Source organism: Calonectris borealis, chromosome 12 (assembly GCF_964195595.1).
Source record: "Calonectris borealis chromosome 12, bCalBor7.hap1.2, whole genome shotgun sequence".
Lineage (NCBI taxonomy): Eukaryota > Metazoa > Chordata > Aves > Procellariiformes > Procellariidae > Calonectris > Calonectris borealis.
In genome coordinates this window covers 7215419-7237423 of record NC_134323.1, presented here as the reverse complement: position 1 = coordinate 7237423, position 22005 = coordinate 7215419, and the positions used below count along the sequence as shown (strand labels likewise).

The following is a 22005-nucleotide window of genomic DNA, read 5'->3' as shown; positions in this document are numbered from 1 at the left end:
CGGCAGTTTGCGAACATCGCAAAAGGCGCGCAGGGTGTCCAGTGTCCGGGTCCCTCCTACACCCCTGAAGGGGCGGCCGAGCGGCGGCTGGAAGGGAGACCCTCTGGCCCTGTGGGAACGCTGCTTCTCCGCGGATGAAGCGGGCAGGCCCCCGGGGCGACGCGGCCGCGGAGAGCGGCAGCCGCCACGCCGGCTGCCCGCGGGGGTCGGCGCAGCCTGCGCAGGGCGGCGCTGCCCGGCGGGGCGGCAGCGGCCCGGGCCGGGAGCCGCCGGCAGCGCAGGGCGAGGCGGGCCGGCTCCGCGGGCGCGGGCAGGGCGGGGGCCGGGGCCGGGGCGGCGGGGGGCAGCGCGGCGCACTGCATTGTCTGCCCGGCGCCCCCGGGGCTGCGCGGGGAGCGGAGCGGGGCCGGCCCCGCCGCCCGTGCCTGGCTGGAAGTGAAACGCGCCCCGGCTGCTCCTTTTTCTTTTTTCTTTCTTTCCCTTTTTTTTTTTTTTTTTTTGGAGCCTCCAAAAGGCTCACTCGCCCCTTTCATCTGCCGCCGCGGCCCAATGGGAAGGCGGAGGCTGCCTGCAAGTGGTCTAATCTCAATGAGGTGTCAATCATGTTCCCCGGTGGGTGAAGTAAGGTCTTTTGTAACCGCCTCTGTCTTTGGGAAAGAGAGGAGAGAGGAGGAAGACTGGAGCGGAGAGGGGGACGCCGGACCGTGCTGCAGGAGAGGAACTGAGATTTGATCTCGCTTGTGCGTTAGCAGGAAGAAGCGGAGCACATGGATTTCTAAACGCGCTGGGATTTTATACATCTACACAAATAACAACAAGCGAACCTGACCCTACTGAAAACAGTCAAATGAATCGTAATTGCAGATCAATGCAGAGAGATGGGGAAACTTCACTCGAAACATGGTTAGTTCCTTTCACTTGCTACTTCCTTAGCCCCTTCCCCTTACTCGGATTTTACTCGGTTTGTTGCTGTGATTTTATACTGGTGTCTAATGATCTTCCTTTATTATTTCCCCCACACACTTTCCTCCGGATCTGCCTAGCTGCCGTTTGTAAACCCAGAGAAAGTCCAGAAGGTAGGGATGGCTCCTTACTGCTAATAACTTTGAACGCCTTGCCCTGGTCCCTGCGGCTGCCCCTGTCCCCCTGCCCTCTCCCCTCAACTTTCCGCCGCGGCTTGCGAGCTGCCTGCCCAGCCCCGGCCCCGGCCGCGGGGGTGGCCGCGGGGGCCGGGCGGGCTCTGCGGGCGGCTCAGCGGCGGCATTGTCTCTTCTTTTCTAGGTGATAGTTTTGCGGTGAACGCCTCTCTGGCTCGCAAAGGGCTGGAGGACTGGATGGTGAAGCAGAAATACTCCGGGGGCAGCAGCAGCGGAGGCAGCAGCTCGGGACTCCAGCAAGGCTGCCAGCACCGGGCTGTTTGCAGGCTCTCCAGCGCCAGGGTATGTTAGCTTCCTCGCTGCTCCCACCCCCGCCCCTTCTTTTTGAAATAGGGAAAACCAAAAGCTCTTTCTACATCCCTCTCTCCCTCCCAAGGGCCGGTTGTGCAAAGGAAGGGTTTTCTTTGCCCTAATGCTGCTCCAAGGGGCTGCCCCGTGGGTGATTTCCTTCAGTCCTTTGATGAAGTTAGGAGCTGCAGAGCAAACTTGGTGCTGGTACAAAAGCCAGAGGAGTAAGGGGACCTGTCTGCTGGTGTCTGGGCAGTACGATTAGAACAAAACCCTTCACAAACAGGAACAAACAGAGAATCTCTGGAAAAAGCCCAGCACCCTGCCAGTGTGCGCAAGTTTGTCTGACATTTTGGCAGAGGAATTCAGGAAAGGAGAAATCCCCAAAGAGTGTATTGTTATTTATTTGCTTTTTGCTAATAATGCGTGGCAGACTTTCTCCATAAGAGTTACTGCACATGTCACTTGTCCTGGCTGTTAGCACACTGGTCACTTCCCACTCTTTCTCTTTCCTCCAGTCCTCCTGTGTAAAGCTGGGCTGAAGGAAATGTTTAAGTTACCTTCTATTTGTTTTTTTTTTTAATGTCTCAAAAAGGCATGATGGGAGGTAAACAAACTTAACAATTCTTAGATATGGTCCTCATAGTGTTTCAGAGTATGATCCGGAGTTTATTGATGTTTACTGAAAGACTCCCATTGACTTCCATGGGCTTTGGATCAAGCCCTGAAAGCTTCATCAGTGGAAAAGTAACCTGAGAGATGGGGAGATTGGAATCTGTGCTTCCCAGCAAGGAATGTGGCTCTGAAAGCACAAGCAGAACAGGGCCACCAAACCTCCTGCTGGCTCTTCGCTTTGTTAGCCACCAGTTTTATTGTCAGAAGCCTGGACTTCTCATGTCTCAGGAAAAATTAACTCGAAAGTGGAGAATACTTCATTTTAGGTGGGGTGTTAAAGTGTGTAGAAGATGTGTAGAATGGGAAAAGCTAATGATGACTTTTTAGATTCCACCAGTATTGTATTTAGAGGAGGATAAATTGTTTGGGAGTCACTAGAAGTAAGGTGAAGGAGTGGGTAAGATACTGATCTAAGTGTTTGTAATTGATGAGCATAATCAGTTCACGTTCAGCTTGCAGGTATGGTTGGTTGAAGTGATTTTTATTGTGCTTTACTTGGAGACAATGTGTCCAAAGAAAGAAGTTATCATTAATAATGGTACATACACATATGATACAGATGCAAAGAATAAAAACACATGCTTTTAATTATTTTTCATTATCCCCCTTTTTGTGAGTCAAGCTTTTTAGATATGTTCTACCTTTTACATATATATATTTTCTAGGAAAGAAGCTCAACTCACCAAACTAAACATGGGTTTAAAATACAAGAGTTAAAGGTCAAAAACTCTGACTTTAGCTTTGTGAAATGTATTTTCTTCCACAAGGACAGTTTGCTTTCTGAAAAGAAAAAAATAACTTCTGTCAAAGATACTTTGCTATCCACAAAACTCTTCAGTTTTCAGTTCCATGAGGTCTGCTCAGCTGGAATGACAGTAGAACAGTATTTCTCATCTTACTCAAGGTGTCCTCCTCATGATAGCTCAGCAATTAGCAAGCCATTAACTAAAAATTAGTCTACAGTTTTGCTACATTATAAAACGGGAAATAGGTTTAAGTACGTTTAAAAGCACTGTTCCCATGAGGCTTTTTACTGTCATCCTGATAGAGATGTTTCTGAATGTTTGAAAATACTTGCAATTTATTGCCTAAAATATTTGTTGGTATCTGTATGCATATATAGCCTGCTAATTGATTTAGTTTGATTGTCATCCTGTCACAGGCATACTGTGACAGCTACATTAAAGTTCCTTTAAAATATGAACTTTTGGTAATATGGAAGGATGCATTTCTAATCCTACATTGGAACCAGATGTGCCATATGTACAGTCTTTTTGACAAGGATTATGGAGTCACAGCTATTGACTCCATAACTGAGATTGCATGACTTTCTCTTCTGAGATCTCTTTGATCTCTTGTATAATTATACCAAGATACAAAGCAAATTGTAGCCTAACCTCTTGGCTCTTCATTCACCTCAAGATGTAGAAATACTAGTCACTTCGACGAATGGTTAGTCACATGGGATTGTGTGGGACAGTTGTGTATTCCCCAATAGTGTAGTACTGTTGCACTTCAATTGACCAAGGACTCTTCTCCTTACTAGTTCAGAATTCCTACTAAAATGTTCAATTAGTTTACAAGGCTCTGTGGAATGGTACAGTTTTATTGTGTCACAGCTGAAACTTTGGCTTCTCATTAAAACGTGTTTTTTTCCTCTGAAATAGGTCCTAATTGCTGCATTTGTGACTTATGGCAGAAGGAGTTAGATCAAACGCTGATGAAAATACCTGCATTCAGAGAAACATTCAGTTGAGTTTAAAAAAAATAATGGTCCTAGAAATAATTTTCCTCCTAGGAATCCTTAACCAGAGTTTTGTTGATGGTGGTTTCATTAGTACGTAGGGCCCTATTTGGTGAAATCCAGTGTACTTCTAAAGACCTGTTGATGGGAGAAGAGAGCTCTCAGTTGCTTCCAAGTCTGAAACTTCAAAGATTTGGATCATTTTTATTAGAACTCGAATGTGATAGTGAAATTTGACTTACACTGCTCCCTATAAGCCCAAAATTCTGACTTTGTTGTAGTTGGAAGGCTATTTTCCTCAAGAACAGAGACACTGAATTGTTTTGCTGAAGTTAGTCATCCAGGGGAGATGACACTGAAGTTCAGGGGGATTCATGTAGCGTTTTACAAGAGGAATGAGTGACTAATAGAGAAAAGCAATAAAATTTCATTTGTGCTCCTCTCTAGAATGATTGAATTTACAATAGTTGTGGAGGGGAGGTCTTTTACGTCAGTTCACTCAAAGGGTGTTTGACACAAGGAGGATTCAAGAATACAACACCTTTTCTCTTCCTGAACTGAAGTTTTGAGAGTTTCTTGGTTGAGAGTTTCTTGGTTAGAGCAGACTTCCCTCAGCTGACGTGTCCTGTCCATGTCGTGTCCCGTCCACCTTGTGTCTTCTTCCCTGCCCAGTTCACTGGAAGAACAGTAATTAGTGTCCAGCTATTGCCAAATGCATCAGTCACCTGAGAAGGACCTCATAGTAAATTGTCGGGTGAAGGCATGAGCCAGGGGAAGGGGAGTGTATCTGAAATACGCACTTCTGGTGTGTATACAACTTTCTGTTCTGCTCTCATCTCATTAAACCATTGCCAGCTGCCCAGCAGGGGCTGCTCTGCTCTAAATGTTTTAATTACTGTGGAGGCTGAGGGCTGGGCTGCAGCCTTCCACATCATGTAGAATTAAAGAAAAAAGGAATTTTGTTGCATCCATGAAAAGTATGAGGTCCAGAGTCATCTTCTAGTTTCAAAGCTAATTGAAACCACTGGGGCTGTAAATCTGTTAGAGTAAGTGAATACACTTCTTTTGCTGCTTTATGAATGAGTTAACTTGTGCCCAGAAAGGTTTTCTGATGCTGTGGATTATCCTGTATAATTCTTAAGTTTAAATTTATTCAGTGTGTTTACTTTTACAAACTATTTTTGGAGATCAACATTGTTTGCAAATATCCATGTATTTATTTATTTAACTGAGAAATCGTTCTATGCTAGAGGGGAAAATATTAAATATGACATTTGCTTAGTTCAATTTACTTTTATCTTCAAAGCCATAAGAAATTTTACTAGTTTCTTGCACGTCTTATTGAGATCTGTGCTTGGAATTGGAAAAAATCTCATATTGTTAATTAAATTTCAAACCAGCTCACAGTGAGCCAAGTTGTAAGTAATCATTTTAGGTAAAATAGAAAAGACTTTAGCTTACCACTTCTGCTGGGCTCTTTACTGCTAGTGATCCTCGTGTTCAACCCTAATTGATATTAATTAGAGTTGAGTATCTAGTCTGGGAATAATACAATATGAAATGCTGAGGCACATCAGTGCTTCAGAGGTGGGGCTTGTTCTCCATTTGTTCTGTGCCTGTAACTGCCAGTGACATTAATGGGCATTCCTTGCATGGCTGAGAGGAGACTACACCAGTGTTAACTTCACTGCTCCTCTAGCATGATCTTTCTTAATTTTTTTTAAAAAAAAAAGTCCTTCCCAATTCCCCACTGTTAAATAGCATGTGTGTGTGTGGATATAAAAAAATATAGCCTTATGGAAGACACAGCTGGGTAGGTCGTTCATCCAAAATAAAAATAATAAACAGAAAAGAGCCTTTTTTGGTGGTCTGTATATACTATGGCTTAAAGGCAGTGGAATTGGAAGATCTAATTGTAGCACTACTTTGGGGTTATCTCATCGGTTGAATGACTACCTTCTTATTCATATGGTGACAAGAGTAATGAAAATTTCCTTGGATGCTATCTTCTGTGACTGCTTGAAGTGATTTTTTAAAACTGAAATATTTTCAAGTACATTAATGTCAGTATTATATAGATAATTATTTGTATTGACTGAGGATTAAAAGAAACAACACTCAGCAGTGCTAGATATTGGTATGACTAAAAAAAATTTTGATATACAAAATATTGTGTATGGCATTTAAAATAAAATTGCCAAACTTTGTATTGAAAGAGAGAGAAGCAGAATCTTATTTAGTGTTGAAATTTGGTGCCAACAAACCAAGATAATTTAATTAGTGGTGCACATAGTCTATCTTGACAGCTCTGGTTTGGGAAAATTATAACATGAATATTAACAATCAAAGACTCTGAAAGTATTAGTGCCATGGTGATGAGATTAGTGAATTGGCCAATACTGTAGCAGAAAGCTGAATTCCAAGGGAATTATCCTTGAATGATACCAGTTGGTGCAATTAAAAGCCACAATTCAGTTGCCATATGGAAAGTGTTAGGCATCCTTACATGGTTTCAAAGCTATGTGCCGGAGGTTAAATTGACATATGAAGAAAAGCATAAATTAAATATTTTGTGTTATGAAATTAAAAGTTGACTTTGCTTGAGCCATATGGAAGAGGTGGATGGAAGACAGTCTGTATTTCATCAGGGCTTGTTTTATAGGTGTTTCAGATTTAATGTGGTGCACTTTTAGTTTGGCATGTTGACTGGAAAGCTGAATGGCCCATGAAGTTTCTGCAAACAATCTCGTTAAAGTAACTTTTTTTTGATCTCTAGCAACCCTCTTTCTCCCACCCCCTCTAAAGTGGAGTTACTTAGGTTGATGTTTGTAAGAAGGAAGCATGTTCTGTGTAGTGGTTGGGTGAAGTCCTCATCTAAGTGACGCAAGCTATGTTTCTTGGGCTACTGATAGTCCCTCTTGGCTTAGTGAAACCTTAATTCTTCTGAATGAGAAGGCCTTGGTTATGGAGTGTTGGTTGATGAGAAGCTCGACATGACCTGGCAAAGTGCACTTGCAGCCCAGAAAGCCAATCGTATCCTGGTCACAGAAACGACCCTTCACTATGAAGGTGGTGAGGCACTGGAACAGGTTGCCCAGAGAAGTTGTGGATGCCCCATCCCTGGAAGTTTTCAAGTTCAGGTTGGATGGGGCTATGAGCAACCTGGTCTAGTGGAAGGTGTCCCTGCCCATGGCAGGAGGGTTGGAACTAGATGATCTTTAAGGTCTGTTCCAACCCAAACCATTCTATAATTCTATGGAGTACATTTTCTTCTGTAAATTGGGATGAAAAGTAACAACAGTATGTTATATTCTTTAATTACTTAAATGTAAATAATGTAGTCCAGACTTTACACTAAAACTTTGGTTATAACAAAAATGGGAAATTTGTAGCACGTGATTGTCGACATATGGGAATGTTCTTTACAGCAGCATTCATTAACAGAAGGGTTTTCTGTAAGTTTTGTAAGATCTGTAATAAGACCCAGGAGGAGCTCGGCAAGTGGCTATTTGTAGGCACCCTTCAGAAGAAGATCTTAGTTGACTTTTATGGTTTCTTTTGAATTGGGTTATGAACAGAGGAAAGAGAAGTAAGTCTCTTGAGTACTGAAACTTTGTAAGAGTTAGTTTTTCCAAAGTTGGGGAAATAATTGTTCGGTGATGATATTTAAATCAAAATGGAACATTGCTCCCTGTGCTGCAGATGTTGGCCTTTATAGAAATCCTTGTGGACGGATTTTGCTTCGTGAATGTCAGCATCAAAACCTGGTTGGAAAGTAAATGGTAGATGTTGAAATGTACAAAATACTTGAAGTATTTTTTTGTAACTAAACCACTTTTCTAGTTAATATACTAGTTACTCTGAATACTCGGGAGTTTTCAGACTGTGTGATATTTATAGATATCTTTTAATGGAAAGTGATGTATAGTTTTAGTTCAAAAAATTAACGTGAAGAAATGGTCAAATAGACTTTCTCTGTGAATTTATTTAGTCATATCTGCCAACATTGGCAGCAAAACTAAGCTTGTATTTACTCCTACAGAGTAACTACAGCTATGGGAGACCAAGTTGGACTGTATTCCATTCAAGAATTATTAACCAAGTTCCAAATGCAAAATCTTCATTGTGTCTGATTTCTGAGCCAGCAAAGCGTGTTTGTGTTGGAATATCTCATGACATTTGTCTTGCAGTGGTGGAACGCCAGTGGTGTTAGCTGTGGTGAAAGGGCTGTGCTGGCGCAGATACTTTTACTACTGCGTAATCTAAGAGAGAGGGAAAATGACTTATGTAGGTTCAACTATTGCTGTCCTAGTCTCTCTGCAAGGGGTACAGCCATACAGTGCATTTGCTTTTTGTAAACTTCTGGATTTATTGTCATCAGAGCAATATGGCATATATTTTGTCTTGTAATTTGCAGAATAGAGATGACACTTCTGAATGTGTGAGACATCCTTTTTCGAGTTGGAAAGTCCTGTATAGTTAGTGTCTTGCAAATAGACTGCTGTCATGTAACTGCATGTCCACTGTTTAAGTAGGACTGGTCCATTGGCTTGTCATGGGAGTTGGCATTCAGACAGGCTTATATCTGCAAGTAAGTGTTCAGCCAGATTCCTTAACACCTATATGTGTGTGTCTCACATGACCTGGTATGTGCCCATCATATGTGAGAAATAATTCTGTTTTAGTCATACAGAATCTAATCGTTTGAGGAAGGGAAGGATGCAGTGTCTTGTTGGGAGGTCCTGTAACAGCTGTGAAACTGAGTACCACTGGTTTTCTTTGTGTGGTGTGGCCTATTGTATGTTATAGAGCAATAAATGATCCTATTGTTTCAGTCTATAAAGCTTTTGGTGGAGTAAATCCTATTGCTCCTCAGAAGACCAGACTGTGGCCACAGGAGACTGAAACACCATCAGTGCCTGAGAAGCTCCTCAATGGCCAAGAAGAGCCCTGTAAAAATACATGTAAAAGATCCCACCACACTAACCCCTTGGCAGGGATAACGGAAGACCCTGTGGTTCCCTGGTTCAAACCAAGGTCCCTGCCCAACATACATGTGAAGGAGTTGTTCCTTAAATCTGAAGCTGTTGTTAATAAAGCATAATACTTATTCACAAGACTTACCAGGCCTTGGTAAGTCTTTTTTTGCTTTTTGTCAAAGCTCTGAGTTTGATAATTTTCTCTGATAACCCTTCTTGATCTGAAAATTCAGTGGAACTCTGAAACTCATCGAGCTGACTGTGAAAGGGTGTCTTGCTTATACCTTGAAAAGTGCCATGTACCAGTCTTGCTTTTGGTTGTAATGGATTTGGATTTAAATGCAGGCTCAGTGGCACTGGTCCCTTATATAATTTGCAATGAGAATCCTTTGAGAATGTGGGATCCTTCCTTGAAATGTGGGAGGAGATCAGTTATGTTTTGAGCAAAATTTGCAGCAGAGAACTTTTAAAGTGCCTGGAATTTTCAGCCATGTATCCTTGGGCTTCAAACTAACAAATGCAGGCAGTGTGTGTTGCTTTAGCTCCGAGATGGATTGGCATGTGGTCAGAACAGTCTATGCACTGTCCACCGAGAGAAATACTTTGTGTTTTGCGATTAGGGTGGAATTTAATGCATTTGGGGACATTACTGTGGCAGCTTTAAAGGGATTAAGTATATTGAGGTTCCTATTAAAGTATAACATTGTGATTCAAGATCTGTGAAAGAAAATCATGCATGGGTGTTTGATCTTGGGGTGCAGCCACACATGCTGTGAGGCATAAAATAAGGGGATAGACTCAGTAGGGAAGTGACAGAACAAAGTACTGTCTTGCAGGAGAAATGGGATTTGGGAGCAGCCTCGGATCTTTTGATCCATACTCTGATGCGAATGATAAGTGCTACGGAGGCGACAGATTTGTCTTGGGGGGGGAAGGAGAATGGTGGGTAGTGTGTCGCATTGCCCTCGCAGATAGTTTGCTGTCTGATTCCCCGAAGATTTGATAGTGGTAGGTAAGGATTAAGCCACTTCTTGTTGTCCTGTCTTAAAAATCTTTTATAATTCTAGGGCGGTTAGTTTCAAGAGAGTTAGGTAAAGGAGGTAGTAGCTGTAAAGCTAAGCCTTATGCGTTAAATGCTTATAAAGAACAAACGCCTGTTTGGGGGAGTGGGAATTTTGTCTCAGCATAGAGTGCCCCAGTCCTGAGCTTACAGAATAACAAGCACTCTCTGTATTGCGTAAGATGCTGTGGTTAAGCCTGTATCAGTGTTTCCGTAATAAACTACTCTTTTTTGAAACAATAAATAATAATTTTGCTTGTGAACTTTCCAAGTCTCTCTCTGTTCACATAGCGTACGTGTGTATAAGCTACAGACACTCATTCCCCTATAAAGAGAGAACATCATAGTCTAGCAAACAGAATATCTGTCATTCCAGCTGAGCAAAGGTCTAAGGCAATAACCCAAAATATCCTGGAAGAAATTCTAAAAAGCATTGAAGAAATCAATCGTCTGATCCTAGAGGAAGGTCTTTGATGTAATCCTGGTAAGTTTATACTGGGAGCCTGCCTATTTCTTTATGGTCAGCCCTAGACTTTCTATATGAAAAGTGGATCAAATAATTTCATATGCTTCTGCTTTAAAAAAAGATGGTTGATAGTTTTCTAAAGCGTACACACTGTTTAAATGTAGATTGTGGCTTTTAGCCGAAGCCCAGGTGGGGAGGAAAGGCTTTTCAAAACAAGTACTTACAGAAAAATAAATAATACTTTGATATTTTCCCATGGAAAAAGTGTGCCTCATTTAGCCATCGCGAATATTTAATTTTATTTTGAGGATAAACTTCATAGGTTATCTCAGTTAAAGCCATTTTTATTTATGCAAAGCTTATGTGCAAGGTCTTGTTCCTGAGGTGGATATGTATGTAAAAGGAGTTTTTCAGAATACCATAAATAAATTACTTTTAAAAGTATATTTTTAACTAACTCAGTACAGTTAGGTAAGTCTGTCTTTATCATCTTGAAAAATTCTGCAATATTTCTGTTATGTTTTGATGAGAAAGCCCTGCTGTAATAGAGGGGAAACTTCTCATTGCTTTCAGTGGTTTTGTATCGCGTTCTCTGCCACATCAGTGGAAGACAGGGGAAGGTTCAAGTGGTGAGACTAATAGTCTTTTCATCTAGCAGCTACATTGCTGGTGGAATGGCAATGTATTTTCCCCTGCAGATGCAGTTTATCTGATCATTTTATGACAGGTTCACAAAAGTTTTTCCCAGTTGTATTGCCACTTAAATTCCCATTTGTAATTAGCAATGTAATTTTGCAGATAGGTTTAAAAAGCATGTTTTGAGAGAGGCTGTTCCCACAGCACTGCTTAATACCCATTAAAATAGCACATTTTTATTGTATGAAGGTGTTTTTTATCTAATTAGGTTGGTTTGTTAAAGTATTGCACTACAGTCTCATTCTTTTTTTTCTTTTTTTTTCCTTCTACTCTAAGGCTGGTTTTAATTGTTTATTTATGATCAATAGGAAGCACACAAAATCTTTTAACTCTGGATTAATGCACAGCATAAAGAAGTAAATGAGACCTTTTTCTGCCTAAGCTATTGTACAGGACTTTTCTTTGAAAGGCAGTCGCTCTTGGATTATAACATAGTGATGTGTAACAGAAAAGAAAGAGGAAAAAAAAAAAAAAAAAAAACCCAAACAAACAAACAACCCAGCATTTGGAAAGAAAATATCGTATTCATTGATGCTACATAGACTTCATTGGAATTTGGTCATCAACCTTACCATGGCACTCTTTTCCAGATGTGCTGTTTGATTTTTTTTTTTTTTTTTTTTAAAAATGCAATTTAGAAAAAAATGAATGAAATCAATTTTTGTGAGAACTATGTGATGAAAGTCAAAAGTAAGGCACATTGAAGTAGCTCTGTGTCCTTGGACATTTGCTGTTATCCAGGAGGTACTAGCTAGACTGCAGCATGCAGGTGTTGCCCGTGCTTAGTCAGTGAACATACACGTGCTGTTTAAACACAGAACAAACCTCTGCTTAACCAATTAAATCTATGGCCACCTCTGATTCTCCCCATTTTTGGAAAGACAGAAACCAAAGACATTGGAGTGGGAAGCCCCGTAGATTTGCCAGTAAATGAATAAGAGACAACGGGTAATGTCCTGTGGGAGTAGCAAAAATCTGTGAGGTCCCTTATTAGCTCTGCAACAGTAATCTGACCCTACTCATGTGTGTTTCTGATGGCAACACCAACAGTCCTGGTCTCCTCAAAAAATGAGGAGAATTTCACCGCCACTGGGGAAAATAGGAAAGCTTCTCAAATACAGAAGAACAGAATGGTTAGACAAGAAAAATGCTACTGTCATGCCTTTAGGGGTATGTTTTAAGCAAGGAAAGAGACTTGGCCTGCTGTACAGTCATGTGTCTCCTAATATCAGCAGGAGCCCTATCCAAAGACAGGATGAGGCTTCCTCCTTCCACGCTCTCAATAGACATGGGGTCTATTCAAAATCTGCTGTTATTGCGTATCAGTTCCAATATCCAGTAGCATTAGGAATGGGTAACTGGTTCTGCTTTCAGTTAGAAATATGTACAGAGACTCTTTTCTGAGAGGCGTGCCAGTCTGAGAGACATGCCAGATCAGGGGTAGGATTTGGCTTTAAATTGTGTTGGCACGGCTTACTGATGCCAGCGGGCTGGGTACTAATCGCTGACAGCAGAACTGGGTGGAGGGAAGTAACTCAGCTGAAAAAGCAGTTTCTGATGTCCAGTCTCATCAGTCTGTAAATGGGGAGGGAAAAAAGTGTGTGTTACCTGGACTTAGCCATGCACAGCCAAGGATCTTTCTTCTCATGATGATGGTGATGAACAGAGAGTATTTTGTGTCATACCCAGCTGCGTGCCAAACTATATTGTAAGTTTTGTGCAACTGGTTTGCAGTGACCCTTCTTGCAGGGCAATGCCTTCCTTCTGTAGAAGTGGTGCTTTGCCCAGGTAAAGCGCCCTTTCTTCTGTTGACCAAGTTCTGCTTACAGCAGGGTTTACCCAAACTTCACATGCCTGTGTTGTACAGAGGGTGCAACAGTGCCGGTTTTGCCACGCCGTTTTTTGACTGTATGCTCTTGATAGGACAGATTTTGGAGTGAGGAATCTTTGTGGAATATAAAGGGTTATGTTGTTGAAGTTACACAGGCGCCAATCCACTGGCACACCGCAGGTGATCTCGGAGTGAATGTTGTTTAAAGCGCCTGTCCCACGGTTTCACAAATGTGCTCTGACCAGAGGATGTTTTTCTAACTTCAAAGGGCTTCTCAGGCTGGCTCGGTGCCTCACAGACTGAGTCCACAATTCCTCTCTGCTCGTGATGTGTTCTAACCATGTGTGAGTTTTTTGGTATGTGATGTTTTCTTAAAGCGACATTGACCTGTGTTCAAGTGAAACTTGCTCTTAAGCTTGTAAACACAAACTTGTCGTGTGGGCAGTTTTCATCTTAACCTGATGTGTGTATTTTTTTTAAAAGTAAGAATAGACATCAAAAGGAGGAGTAATTTATGGGGGGGGGGGGGGAAGGGGGGGAGGAGAAGAAATAAACTTGCAGCAGCTTTTTGAGTTGCACCAACCAGAGGCTTTTCCTTGAAGATCAAGGTGTGGGTCCTTTGCTGGCCGTAAGGAGAAGAGCGTATTTCCACCTCGGCAGTGCTAGTGTTACAGTAGGTTGCTTTGTCTGAAATGTGCCTCTGCACATGGGGTGTGCAAAGCGGGAAAGTAAGGCAAAAAGGAGTAGAAAGTGGAAAGAACCTAGGACACTTATTAGTGACCTGATTTTTTTTTTTTTTTTCCTTCTCCCCCTGTTTAGCAGTGTTATATTAAAATAAACTGCTAGGAACATGTTTGTATGTTTTTAAATATTAAAGGTTTCTTTTTCTTCTGTAGTACTTTGTGCTGTAGTTTTCTGAAGGGGATTATTTTCAGGGTAATGCAAAATATACTTTCTTTTTGATGCTGAGAATTAGAAATGACTGAGTCTTTGTGGGCCAAATTCTTTTACTGTTGAAGGCCATTAACTCTCCATTAAATCTGCTGAGAGCAGGATTAGGCCCTAAAATACCTCCTGAAGTGCACTATGCTACCTTAGCTAGCATTGTGAATCTGAGAAGATCTCATGTTCCACTAAGTTGCATTGGTGGGCAGTGATTTTTGCAATGTTTGTGCATTCATTAAGGCTAGAAAAAGTGGGCTAGTTTGAGGTTTTAAAGTCATCATTTTTAGTTTACTGTTATTACTATTAGGGATGTTTTTGAGTATATTAAAAAAAACCAAACCAACAACAAAATAAACCCTGTCTTCTAAGAAAACAATACCTTACAAGCCAGACCATAATACTGTTTGCCGAGTGATTGAACAGGATCATCTGCTGTGGGAATAAAACATCATACTGTGAATGGCGTGCCGTGAACAATGTATCTCAGCTGTGCAATGAAGTTTTGCTCCTCATGAGTAACAGTACTGCAATCTAGCACTTAATAATTAATCCAGCTTTCAGATGCAGCTTGATCCCAAGGTCCTCATCCAGACGAGATCCTGGAGAAGTTAGTGATCTCTAGGACCTAAGCCCTAACAGCAAACAACCTGTGCTACCCTGCCATCCCATGGTTATCGGCAGGAACCATCCCACCACGTTTATTTTGGCTAGTTTTAAAGCAGGTGGCCAGGATGAATTCCTAGTTTCAAAGTCACAGCTGCTGCTTTGAAATTGTGTAAGAAGGGCTTTGGTTTCTTAACACGAAATAACTGAGCTGCTGTTTGGTATTAGAGCATCATTATTCTGGGAAATGCACTCTTGATTTTAAAAATATCTTCTGTATGGAAGTTGAAAGTTTATACCTCATGATTCTAAGGGCAAAGAGCTGAAAAGGTTCCTTGTTTGACTGATGATTGTAAATACTTAAGAACCCCTGGGTGACTTGAGTGAATGGAATCTGAAGGTAGTATTAAAAATTAATAGCAATATTAGAAATACAGAGTTAAATAATTTCTGGGTTTCTTGGGGGTAACTATAATTTAAGATTTTTCTCTTTTAACTGGATGTCTTTGGCGGTTAGCCCAAAAATGTTGTCTTTATCATTAAATCAATTACAAAGACCAAGTGGACTTTATACTATCACGGCAATAATGCTGTGATTAAGTAGGAGGAAATGTTCCGTTACAAATCCCCATTTCCTCTTCTTGTAAAATTTTATTTTAAAATGAGCCTTCTTGGGTGACTTTTTCAGTAGCGTCAGCAACAGTGTCAGCAGAATGGTGAATTCGTGTCGCTGGAAGTATAAAGAGAATTCATGAAGGAGTTTGTGTTAAGCATAGTTTTCTTTTTTATAAAAAAGGATTCTATTCACTGTGGTTTTTTTCTTCTTTTGTATTCCTTGCCACCTTATGATATTATAATGTTTTTTGCCTACTTTCAAAATTCCATAGATATATATTTATAAAAAATATATGTCATGTAAGCCTTTTTCTAGTGTAAGAGAAAGTACATTTTATGCAAGGTACACAGCATGGGGTTTTCTGGGCCTTCAATCTCACATGATCCGGTCTCACAATAAATATATCAAACAGGAACGAGAAAAATGCAATCCTCTCAGACTGGGTGAAAATGCGCTCTTAAGAAAGAAGACATGGGAGGGCTGCCTTTCCTCTGAAAGGAGGCCTGAAAAAAGTGAGTAGGCAGATGATGGAGTGTTTCTTTGGCTTATGTAGACAGGCTTGTTAAAGGATGCAAAGGACAAAATTAGGGTTCATTTGGTATTGGGGAAACAGTCAAAGAAATGAACGTAGAATTCGCATGCATAGGATGAAAGAAAATAGTTGACTAAGGGGAAGCGGTGAGAATGGGCACATCAGAAGTACAGGCAGTACAGATGGGATATCTGGGCTGTGCCCTTCATCTTTTTTGCTTCAATCATAAAGTAATTCTTGTTTGTATTTTTATCTTGTGATAGTAATTACTAGTAGCTCTCTTGTCTCTTGGAAGCTGGATGTTCTAGTGCAGCCCTTCTTAGATTTATCCATTAACAAGTGGTGCTGGACCATATTTTACATACAGGTATATATGAAAGAAAGATCCCTACTAAGTTAAAGCTCTCAGTGGTTCAGACACAGGCTTACGGTGCAATCCCTGCATTTCTGATAACAGGGTGTGCCTTTGCTAACTGGGCTGACTAGTGTAGCCCCTTGGCTTAGTGTTTGGGATTTTCATGGCTACGATGTCAGTCCTGTTGTACTTAAGGAGATAGGGTAATAGGTTAAATACAGCTTTCTTGAGCACTCCGAATCACAAGGTAGGTAGGCTTTGAAGTCATCTGAGATTAGAATACTGGTCTATTGGCTTGGATGTGAAGTTGGGCGGTGTTTGTGATGTGGGTTATCAGTGATGGATAGCCATTACTGAGGTGCTATCTCGTCTCTGAAGCTCTGAATTTATGGCTTAAGAATGAGATACGGGAGCCATGTGTTCTAGTCTAGACCCTAGCTTTTAGCTATATCCTTTCTCAAGTTTCTCAAACGTGAATCTTCACAGAGACCCACACTCATTTAGTCTCATTTGTCTTCTCTTTGAAACTACCAGTTTTATCCACTTTTCCCACTTCCCCATCAGGGAAGTGGGATAGGTTTTATCCTTTTACCTGCCTAGGCTGTTGAGGTAGACAGAGAAATATTTAAAGTTCATGAAGAACTTCAATGCCAGCTGTACGCTTAATTCATTTCTATGTTTTTATGAATAAGCCAGGTATTTATCACCTACTTTCCTGAGCAAAGTAAGAAAATAAGAATGAAAAAGAATGTTTGAATTCTCCCTGGAGTTTATATAATCTCCCTTTGCAAAAAAAAAAACCCTCTTACATTGTTTCTTCTTTTGCTCTACAGTAATCTTCCTGAAATCCTTTTGGAAAGGGGCCTTTCTGAACTGTCCAGCTCTCATCACAATCCAGTGGTCCAAGACGTCTAATTCTAAAAAGTTTGTATCGAAGCAGCTTTAACATATAGAGAAACAAGACATTTTACTTTCCACTCATCTGAACGAGAGTTTGGACAAGGTTAGAAGGTGGTGGAAGGGACGTGTCTTTAATGCGTGAGCTGAATCTCCGCTCCTTGTAGAGGCCTGTCCAAGGACACGTGCATTCAAGTGATGTAGACTTCCTGCTTATTGCTCTACCTTGCTTTTGGTAATGCATATAAATTCAGTGCAAGATTAGTAGGAATGTAGGAAGAGAACATATGGCTAGCACATGTATAAATCATAACAGGTAAATAATATAGGATGAGGAGAATGCCAGACTTTTACCACTGTGACTAGATGAAATGGACTACACAGACATAACTAAAGGGCGAAGGAAAATGTTTGTTAAAAATGAGACTGAAGATGAGCTCTGATGCACCAGCTAGACTTGAGACTTTGCAGGGAGATGAGCTTTTTTCTGGTGTTTGCTTGAATAATGAAATTACCCTCTCTTGAAGGTTATTCTTCGGAGCAGCAGAGTTTGTACATGAGTGAAATGCATGTCAAAATGTTTACAATGAACTGAAGTGGAGTGGTGAGTCAAAGCAGTAGGCTTTTGTTTGCACTGGCTTTGTAATGGAGAGCCTTATAATGAGGGTGAACTATGCCTCCTATTCTGGTGGGTCTTTGTACTATCTGGAGCACGAAGTGGAGCAGGTTTACAGGTTAATTAACACCTCTTCCCTCCTCCTTGTGGTGCTGGCAGTGATATATCACCCACGGTCATGTTTAGAAAGGGTGACTGATGGTTAGTTATGGATACTCCCAAGCTTTTTAGTTGTTGGCACTGGATTCTCCGCGAATGTCATGTGTTCTTTTAAACAATGGAGAGCAGAGTTAAATGTATGGTGCTGAAGAGGCACTTGCTGTCCTGTTGGCCTGGCAGCAGTGAGCACACCCCTACAGCTGTGTGTTGCAGCCAGGCACATCCCAGCCTGTAGCCTCCCCGCTCCTCCCTCCTTATAAATATGAAGAGAATTCAGACAAATTCTGCCTGTCTAAAGAAGATTTAATGGCATCTCACAACCCATTATTATGTATTTAAGGATGATTTCTCTGAATATTGAATTGTAAGGATGGTTTCAATCTAGTGGCTCTGTGGTTTTGGAGAGTTTGGTCAGTCTGGCTGGAATCATTGTACTTTAGTCTGTGTGTTAGATATGGGCATTTGTTGTTGGTTTTTTTCCCCTCTCCCTTTGGAGACTTAAAGTTTTCTTTGCCACCTATGGCCAACAAATCACACTTTCTCAGCAGTTGCTCTGTGCTTCTTTCTTTCCCTCCCAGTTCCTCAGGTCTCAACACTATATGTGTTAGACACTTCTATTTTAACAGCTATTGCCTTTGCCTTAGCTTAAATGCTACATTGTTCAGAAACTAAATCTTGGTGGAGAAACAAAGCCACATGGTGATCTAACTAGCAGAGTGCACATTTGGGTGTGGAACATCAAGAATCCTTTTGCCATCTTGTATTGGCTAGCACACTGTACTATAACATTTGAGGCAAGTATGTACCATACATACTGCCTAACCATACCGTACCCATGGTACAGATTGCTAACAAAAACCATGTATAGCATATATGTATTTTTGGGGCTTAAAGAATTTCTCCTTGCATCTCCTACTTCCTTACTTGCCTATTTGTGAGTGGAAAGGTGGTGGAGCATAGCCCAGCTCAGGAGCAGAATCATTCCGGGAAGAGGACAGTGCAGAGGCAGAGTTTGCTGCCTTCCTTGAGGCAGCGGGGAAATTGGAGAGGAAACTGTGATTCAGTGAATCATAGTCATCTCTCAGACAGCTCCAGGGGCAGTGCAGCTCTCAGCTGCTGCCTTGCTCGCTGTGGATTATAGGGTCATAATACAGCCCACTGTGCTGAAGCAGAAAAGCAGTAAATTCATCCTCGGGAGCTGCTTTATGTTGTCTCGAAATGAAGAATTCCTCTGTAAGAATGTAATGCTTTTTATCCAACTTCCCAATTCCCATGCTTCAGCAGTATATTTATCTTCACCATTTTCATGCTGTGAATAGAGGAAGGCCAAGAAACATGTATAAAGGACTTCCTCTACAGCCAATGATTTGTGCAGTATAGCATCCTATAAAGTTAACAGGGATTAAGGTGAATGACCATGTGAGCAAGGGAGGCATCCCATCAGGAAATATGTCTGTTTCTGTGTAACCACTAAAGCAATACTATCTACAGACTTTGCATCAAAGGCTTGGACAGCTAAACAAAGCTAATCCCCAAAGATGTACTATTAAACTCATTTCCTGTGTATGGAACAAATATTGTAGGAGTTTTGAAAAGCATTTTCCAGCCATTGTTAAGAGAAGAGTTGGGGTGTGAGCTATAAAATTCTGATCTGGGTTCAGACTTTCTCCATATTTGTGGTTTTGGTTTGAGCCTGCCTCTAGTTAGCAGGGATATAAATGTTAAAATTTACCCATGTGGCTTGAGAGCAATGCTGCGTTGGTAGTGTAAGTCTTGCTTTTTGAGTGCATCTTTATTTTAGAAAATATTTCTTTCTGCTGGAGTCAGATCCTTTCTTTTACTGGGCAAACTCGGAATATTCTGGCAGTTAAGGACAACTTGACTAGGCCTTGTACAGCTGCAAACGTAAAGTGTTAATTGTCTATAAAAAATAATGTTTATCTCATAAATTCTCTCAAAGTGAAAACTCAAGTTTGTATGCCCTTACAGAGAAGAAAGTAAATGTCCTATCATGTTATCTTTTTAGGAAAGCTTTTATTTCTTTGTTTCTTTGCTTCATCTTTGATAGCTTGTTATGTTTCATTGCTCAAGCAATTGAAATTAATTGATAGATGGGGAAAGGTTTAAACTGAATAATGAATATCCTTGGTTTTTGAAAACTTTAAGTGAGAAACACGAACACTAAGAATTAGATCCTGTAGTGAGCTGAACTTTTTTTTTTTTTTTTACTGTGAGGCTAAATGCAATTGGAAGAACAACTCTCATTTTGGGTAAAAGAGCTGTCTGCTCAGATCTGTTAGGCATAGAGTGGGAGGTTAGGGCTCTAAATTTGAATTCTTGTCAGAAGACATAATTTATAAATGGCAGTGAGAAATGATTGCCCAAATGTGAACAGAACAAATAAGCTAGGCATTGAACATGCTTTCTCCTGGGCTGTCACCCATTGTATCGGTAGCCTGGTGTGTGGCACTTAATGTAATTTCAGACTGGCTTCATTTTGAGCAAAAGCTGATAATGTGTGAACATGTGCGATGGTCCTGAGATGATGGCAAGCAAGCCCATCAGACACTGCATGGTGTCTGTTTTCAAGGGGGATTTTAGCGCTGACTTCTGTAGAGTTAGGCTCTAGCAGTCATAACTGTGTAGCAGAGAATATTATAGAAATGGATATACAGGCATTCTCAAATGCTTGGCACTTTGTCATAAATTTAATCTATTTACATATTTCCTGTACCACTGTACAAACAAACCAGTGGGCAGAGTCCTGAAACCATTTTCTCAGGCAGAGTTCCAGTTGATACCAAAGAGGTCGGGACTGAAAATAATCGCTTGTTTAGAAGCATTTGAATGTGACCTTTAGAGAAATCCTCTTTCCTTTTGCTGACTTTCTGAACCCCTCATTAGGGAGTTATTGAAAATCAGTAGGAAACTTCAATGAGTTCAGGCTACAACCCCAGCTGAGTTGTCACTTGCTGTTCCTTTTGGAGCATTGCAGGGGACATCGCTTCTTCAGAAACTAGCATAGACCTAAGTATTGTTATTATTCCCTGTTTCACATTCCTCGTTGAATTTGCAAGTACTCTGTTAGCCGTATTAGATCTGTGGGTAAACGCATGTGTGGTGAACTTACGCATGTTTCAGTATAGGTGCTGAGGCCAGTCCAAGTCTGGTAGTGTCTTGCATGCATGTAGAGATCTTATCGCGCAAGCAGTCTGCAATATATGGTTCTCTGCCACCATTACAATATCCTTTTGTTCCTAGAGAAATCCCAGAAAAGATACTGGGCAATCTTGAAGAAATTCATAGCAGAGCTAAGGGTGGTTGAACTAGGACGACTGAAAGAGCAAATTATTTGCTTCTTGTGTACGTAGGGAAACTGATAAGAAGAGTTCTTGTTACAGACGTAGAGTGAAAGAATAAAAGTACTTTTATTTATCAGCACAATTTATGTGCTTACTTGTACAGACTTTTATTGTGATACAGAGAGTTTGCACAGCAGCTATTCTGGAATACCTATTGCAAACATATGTAAACATGCCAGTAAATACTACTGAAGCAATGACCAAATGAGAATTTAGTCTATATTGTTTGAAGCTTAAAAAAGGTTATTTAGAACTGTGAAGGAGTATGATTAGGAATAGCAACAGGGGAACTTAGGAAAGATTGGGCGTAAAGACATGGTAATGGAGGTCTGTTTGAATGCGGAATAATTCTCGGAAAATGGTTCAGGTTTTATTTTCTCTCAGAATTGTTAAAACTGCACAGTTTGCATCTCTAAGTTTCTCAAGTATATAATGGAAAAGGGTCTTCAAAGTTGAGTCCATTGAACTCAGTCCATTTTAGTTTCTTCTACTGAAAACATAGAATAATCGTGTGCATCTACATCAGCAAAATTGAGATTTATGGGATTTTTCTCCCTTTCAGTGAGTATCTTGTACATGATACCATTCAACATAGAAGTGCTGTTACTTTAGGCATGGCTTTAGCAGATTATGCTGACAGCAGTTAGTTGTAACTCAGAGCTCTGTCCTTTATAAAGATTAATGATCCTTGAAATAATAAATATATTGGAAATGCCAATCCTGGAAGTCGTTTTCAATTCATAAATAGGATTGTTTGTGTAACAGCAGACATCTTCCCCTGCTATTTCCTATAATAGAGCAGAAATGAAATACTAGAGCAGTAAGGTTTCAGTATCTCAAAGGTGCTATTGGAGATAAAAGATCCCTTCATGAGGGATATATGTGTTGGGAAGGGCAGGAAGAGGGTGATGACAAGCCATTTTGCAATATCACATTTGCTTATGGCTTATGGGGAGTGCTGCAAAGAGCTTGAAGCTTTTAACACATCTGAGCATTGTTGACTTATCCTGGTTGCCATCATTCA

At 40.9% G+C, this 22005-nt stretch overlaps 1 protein-coding gene across 1 annotated transcript in view; it reads left to right on the top strand.

The window, feature by feature from the left end:
* The first annotated feature begins 639 nt into the window (after positions 1 to 639).
* Positions 640 to 22005, top strand: part of NKD1 (NKD inhibitor of Wnt signaling pathway 1) — a 108938-nt gene continuing 87572 nt past the window's right edge. Inside the window, exons 1-3 of the mRNA XM_075161175.1 lie at positions 640 to 903; positions 1044 to 1076; positions 1282 to 1439. Of these exons, the coding sequence (XP_075017276.1) occupies positions 879 to 903; positions 1044 to 1076; positions 1282 to 1439 (216 nt within the window). The 5' untranslated portion in view covers positions 640 to 878. The remainder of the gene's footprint in view (positions 904 to 1043; positions 1077 to 1281; positions 1440 to 22005) is intronic.